The sequence below is a fragment of the Tupaia chinensis genome, unplaced genomic scaffold, assembly GCF_000334495.1.
Source record: "Tupaia chinensis unplaced genomic scaffold, TupChi_1.0 Scaffold000542_1, whole genome shotgun sequence".
In the NCBI taxonomy this organism is placed as follows: Eukaryota; Metazoa; Chordata; class Mammalia; order Scandentia; family Tupaiidae; genus Tupaia; species Tupaia belangeri.
In genome coordinates, this window is record NW_006160055.1 from 3,629,204 (window position 1) to 3,635,042 (window position 5,839).

The window sequence follows — 5,839 nt, forward strand, 5'->3', positions numbered from 1 at the left end:
GCTTTTTATCTCTCTGTCTCTATATCTCTGGTGAGTGCACATGCCCTATAGCAAAAAATCTCTCTCTAAAAAAAATAAATAAATAAACAAAAGTGGGCCAGCTTCATAGCCTAGGAGTTAAGGGACACAGATCCCACATGGCTGAGGTCTGAACCCCAAGACCCAACAGGTCAATAAAAACACATGTGGCACAGGTGAATGCATGTCCATAATCCCAACAGGATAGAGAAATGGTGAAGGAACTGTGGCATTACTATGCCCCATTGAGGAGCGGGAGGTGGTCCTCCCACCTCTCTCTAGAAGGCACATGTGCCCTCTGGCAATTAAAGAAATCAAATGATCTAGAAAAAGGTAGCAGAACCAAAAGGTTTTCGTTGATTTTAAGTGTTACCTGTGTGAACACTCAAGACCACGTGTGCAAGACACATGGACGTACAATTCTGTCCTGCTATGGCAGCGAGGCACTGCCCTCCCACCATGCCCACTTTGAGTAGTAAACCCGTAATTGGAATATGGGTTCATTTCTGGACACCAAACACTAGTCACATTTATGCAGTTCTAGAAGCAAGTGAAAGGCCATTGAATATAAGGGAAACCTTGTGCTTACCACAGAGGAAAAGTAAGTGCTATTATTACCTACAGCAGGAGTCAAAAGGATTTATTAATCCCGTCAAATGTTCCACTTCACAGGAGACAATCTGCTGCTGGTTTAGAAAGTGGACAACCGGGACCAGCAGTTAGCATAATGGCTATGTCGCTGGACTCCCATGTAGTCAACCAAGGTTCAAGTCCTGGACCTAGTGGCTTAAACTCATGCCAGGTATGTGTGTGTGTGTGTGTGTGCGTGCCCAAAATCCTGAGAGAACAGAGGAGAAGCGATTGCGGCATGGCCATCCCTCTGGGTGCTGATTTCTCGCTTTCTGTCTCTCTGTCTCTGTCTTTCTGGCAAGTGCGCATGCCCTATAATAAAAAAACCTCTCCAAAAAAAGGGAAGAGAAAGTAGACAACCAACCTTTTCAGAGTGATTAAAGGAAACCTTGCATGAGAAGAACATTCCCTGTGGAAGCCATCAGGTGCTCATGCTGTCCACTCTGGTCTTCAGTTTCTATGGTTCACTTGCAGATTTTGTGTTCCACATAGGCAATGTCAGTGCCATGGGAGGAGCCAGGCTCCGGTGGTAGTGGTGGTGGGATGCTACTGTATTTCACACACTCGCACGATTACATGTACTGTGCTAGCCTAAAGAGTATCTTAAATACAAATAACATACTCTGACCAAAAACTATGGATCCAATTATTTAGAGATAATTTTTATTTTTTAAAAAGGATTTTTTGTTTCAAAATTTCACACGTGATTATTCACCTACAAATAAGCAAACCATAAAATAATGTTTCAGCTGAGATGTGGTTAAATATTTCAAAGAATAAACATAAAGTCAGTGGTGGAAAAGTCGAAGATTCGTATGGGCGAGGGTTATTCCCAGCTCATCGCAAGCCTCAATCACTACTTTGTCCGCCGCAGAACCGGAAGGAGCAGCAATGTATGCCACACCACTCTGAAAGAGAGAGAGAGAGGGACTTTCAAAACACTGTGATATGCACAAGTCTACAAAGAGCAGAATTCCTCCTCATAAAAGCTAAACGAACAATGATCCACTCAGTCAACACGGCAAAATAACAGAATTTGGGTTATCCATGCATCAGGTAGAAAAGTCTAATAATTCTCTAAATATTACTGATCTATTATTGCCATAATTCTAATATCTAACTAAGAGAAACTTAAAAATCAGAAGCAGGATTTCCGAAAGAGTCAATATGTAACTATTTTATGCAAATACACAGTGTGCACCCTTACCCTCTTAGCTCTGTCTACGTTATCCCTGAACGGGAAGAACGCATCAGAGCTCACAGAAACCTCGCAGAGTCTGTCAATCCAGTCCTTCTTCTCTGCCTCAGTCAACAATTCAGGGACTTCCTCAAACAATGCCTTCCACTTCACCAAATCTTCATCCTGGGGGTGGAGAAGTGGAAGGAAGGTTAGTCCGACACCATCTTCAGTTTCATCTGAGGCCAATCACAACACGAGAGCACTTAGACATTTATTGCTAGGCTTCTATATTGTAAATACTCACTCTTATTTACATCCAAATTCATATTTCTAGAATCTCTTTGATGCTTTTAACCATACTTTAAAAAAGAAAAGTGACTTTAAGTTTACCAAATAGAAACAGTAACATTTTACTTTCTTAATCAGAATATTCCAAATATATTTTGTTTTTAAATCTGTAAGTTATTTTATATTCCTGTATCAGAGCAAGAAAATAGGAAATCCTATTCCAAAGCGTTTTCAAAGGGATCTTCCTTCATATTCAATCTAGAAAAAATATGACGATGAGGTATTCTAGAACTACACTTACATAACTACTAGTGTCATGTATAGTCAGTTGTAGACAAATTAAAACATGACTCAGTATTTGCTATGGGTTCAGTGTTTGTGACTCTTTCAAAATTCACATTGAAACTTAATCCACCAGGCTGGCAGAACTCCCATGTGTTTGACTACAGTTCAAGTACTGGGCCTGGTGGCTTGAAACACACTGAGCATGAGTGCGTGTAGGCCCAAAATCCCAGGAGGATAAGGAATTGTGACATGGCCATCTGCCCGAGGAGATTTCTCACTTTACCTCTCACTGTCTGTCTTTCTCTCTTTTTTGCAAGTACACGTACCCTAAGGCAAAAACTTCTACAAAAAAAGAAAGAAAGAAAGAAACCTAATCCCCAATGCAAAAATATCAAGAAGTGGGCCCTTTAGGAAATGATTAGATTAGAGCCTCAGTGCCCCATACAAGGGCTTGAGCCCAGCTCCTGTGGTAAAACTGAAGCCCAAGTGCCCTGTATAGCCAGAATCCAGATGGCTGACCATGCATTTGGATCCCTGGGTCAGCTAAGACATGCCAGGAGTGCCTGCAGGTGTCCAGGACTCTAAGGAGTTGGAGGGTTGAGGAGGGGGTGGGAATGTAGGCATGACGAAACCTGAAGAGGGTGCTGCTCTCTTTCATGTGAACATGTGCTCTCTATCATAAAAAAGGGGAGTGGGATTGAGGGGGCAAATCTGCCCCTTCTGTCCCTTCTGCAATTTGAGGGGAGCATTAGTTTCCTCTAGAGGATGCAGTAACATGGCTACATCTTGGAAGCAAACATTAGACCTCACTAGACACTAAACCTCCCAACACCTTGATCCTGGATCGTCCAGCCTCCATAACTGTGAGAAGTATATTTCTATAATTTATAAATTACCTAGTCTGTAGTATTCTGTTATAACAGCACAAATCAACTAAGATGCATGCTGCCATTTTGGGGGACATTTTAATTTTAACCTACTTTTGTTTTTGATCAGAGATAAAGACACTTCCTGGAATGGGATATTAGCAGGGGTTAGCTGGGTGATATCGAACAGGATGCTCCAATTGTTAAAGTAAGAAGAAAAGCTGTTTTAAGTACTGAAGGTTACTCGGTAGCCTCACTTGGCTGTGGTATCTATCTTATTATAGTTCCTGTTCCTGAATGAACAATTTAGTCAATCTGTGCCTTCAAAGACCACCTAGTTTTGGATTACCAGACCTGTTTTCTAATCACAATATTGTTAAGCAGGTGCTACATCCAGAAACTGGGCTAAAATCTTTTCTTTTGGCAGGCTGATATTTGCTACTTTAATGCTTACACATACCTTCTTCAAAACAGAAGACCTTAAACATAAAATGTAACAAAAATCTAATGAGATAATGGCACTTATAAAAAAATACAATGGGAGAAAAAAAAAACACTGGTGTCAGGTAATTTGTATTCAATGTTGAATAAATACACAACTACTGTGTAGCAATTATCATTCTTCACACTGTCATAGATAACCTCAAGATAAAGGGAAATAGTCCCTGTTATCAAAAGCTTATATGTCACAGGGGAGGTACAAACATACAAAACCAACCCAAAGGGTTAAACTTAAACTTTAACTTAAAACAAAAATACAAAAAAACAGAAGGTTTATGGTTTCGAAAAGGGATTAAAAAAATGAAGAAAATTAAATGAGACAGAAGAAAATGGGGAACTGGTAAGAGGTTTCAATAAACAATTTAAGACAAATAGGACCTAAAGAAAAATACCTTTTCCTCCTTGCAGTGAAGTTAAAAGTCTGTTACACATAAAAGGGCAATAAATATATTAGCAATCTGCTTATAACTCAGTAACAAGCTTTTTACCTCACCAATGGTTCCAGTCACATACTGATCGATGGCATTGGAGATTTCTGCTCTCTTCACTCCCGTTTTAAACTTCATGGAAAGCACCTGTGGATGGTGTCTAAGCCACCAACAGTTGGCCTTATCCCCTGCAAGGCGTGTACAGTGTATCCGGGACTGCTGTCCTGCTCCAATGCCAATGACCTGAGGGGCATAACATGAAAATGAACACCTGTCCCAACAAGACATTCTTCTCAAAGGATCTGTTGTGCATATTTCTCTAGATCTATATTTTGTGAAAAAAGCATCAGGCCAAAATAAAGATAAACACGAATAATTTTCAAGTCATTAAAAGGAGAAAATCAGGGACCAGGAGATGGTGTAATGGTTATGTCACTGGACTCCCACACAGCTGAGCACATTTTGGGTCCCAGACTCGGCAGGCTTGAAACTCATGTACGGTGCACGTATGTGCCCAAAATCCCTAGAGGAGGATGAAGAGATTGCGGTGTGGCCATTCCCTGAGGGGGTGATTTCTCACTTTCTACCTCTCTGTCTCTCCATGTCTCTGGTGAGCATACATGCCCTATAGCAAAAATGTCTCTCTAAAAAAAGGAGAAGGTAAGAGGTTTTTAACTACTATTTATACATTTTATATCTACATTGATATTTAATGTATGACTATAATATTCTGGAAGTTTCTGGAATCCAGTACAATTATATTACTGATGGTTTAAGGTGGAAAAAAGAACTGAAAGAAAATAAAAGATCACGAAGATAACTATGATTACCTGAAAGTTTTCATGTGTCCCAGTTTATAACTCACTATTAGATCATTCATAGAATTGGAAATAAGGATTGGACAAGGGTATCCTAAAGAATATACATACTTCTACCATATACAAAACTTCCCCCTTTCTTCCTCTACTTGGTGGGCTGAACTGTAAGCACCAATGACGTCCATGCATGGGTATTTTCTGGGCTGCGTTTCTATAATCCACATGCCCTCAACAGCCTGCCTGATGGCCCTGCCTTTCTGAGCCCTGCTGCTGGCAACCCTGTCCACAGTTACAGGACAAGAACACAGACCACGGAGGCATATGTGCGCGCACTTCCTGGATGCAGGCGATGAGGCAATCATCCTCTGTGGATTTACTGGGACTTGTCAGAACCTGAGCCTAAGTCACCAGAAGCCACAGTCTCCCAGGATTTTGTTGCTAGAGACTGGCGATCTTAATGGTTGGTAATCACTCATTCGGAAAAGGGTCTTCCAAACCACATGCTAATTAATAATTTACCTACCTCCTTGCCCCACCACCTGGGCCAAATAACTCCACAAATGCCAAGAGAAGAGCTCAAGAAAGGGCTCCCCTTGCTGCTGAAGACACAGCAAGAGCAAATGCCCCGAGAGTTAGGAGGAGCTGAGATGAGCTAGCTCACTCCTGTATTCTGCAGCTCGGGACACTAGAGAAGTTAAGTATCTTCCTTAACCTTATACGGTGAAAAGCGCTTAATATCTTGATTACAGTAGTAGTCACAAAACTGTATACTTTGTGAAAACCAGTTGAAAATCACATTTTGTATGCTGTGATGATGCTTAGGGA

General features: G+C 41.0%; 1 protein-coding gene across 2 annotated transcripts in view; it reads right to left on the bottom strand.

Moving 5' to 3' along the window:
- Window positions 1-1,297: 1,297 nt before the first annotated feature.
- ATIC (5-aminoimidazole-4-carboxamide ribonucleotide formyltransferase/IMP cyclohydrolase) overlaps window positions 1,298-5,839 on the bottom strand; it is a 32,592-nt gene continuing 28,050 nt past the window's right edge. For both annotated transcript variants that reach the window (XM_006157459.3, XM_006157458.3), the window contains exons 14-16: window positions 4,257-4,439; window positions 1,856-2,011; window positions 1,298-1,556 (exon numbers count right to left, since the gene is read on the bottom strand). In XM_006157459.3, coding sequence (XP_006157521.1) covers window positions 1,437-1,556; window positions 1,856-2,011; window positions 4,257-4,439 — 459 coding nt within the window. In that variant the 3' untranslated portion in view covers window positions 1,298-1,436. The remainder of the gene's footprint in view (window positions 1,557-1,855; window positions 2,012-4,256; window positions 4,440-5,839) is intronic.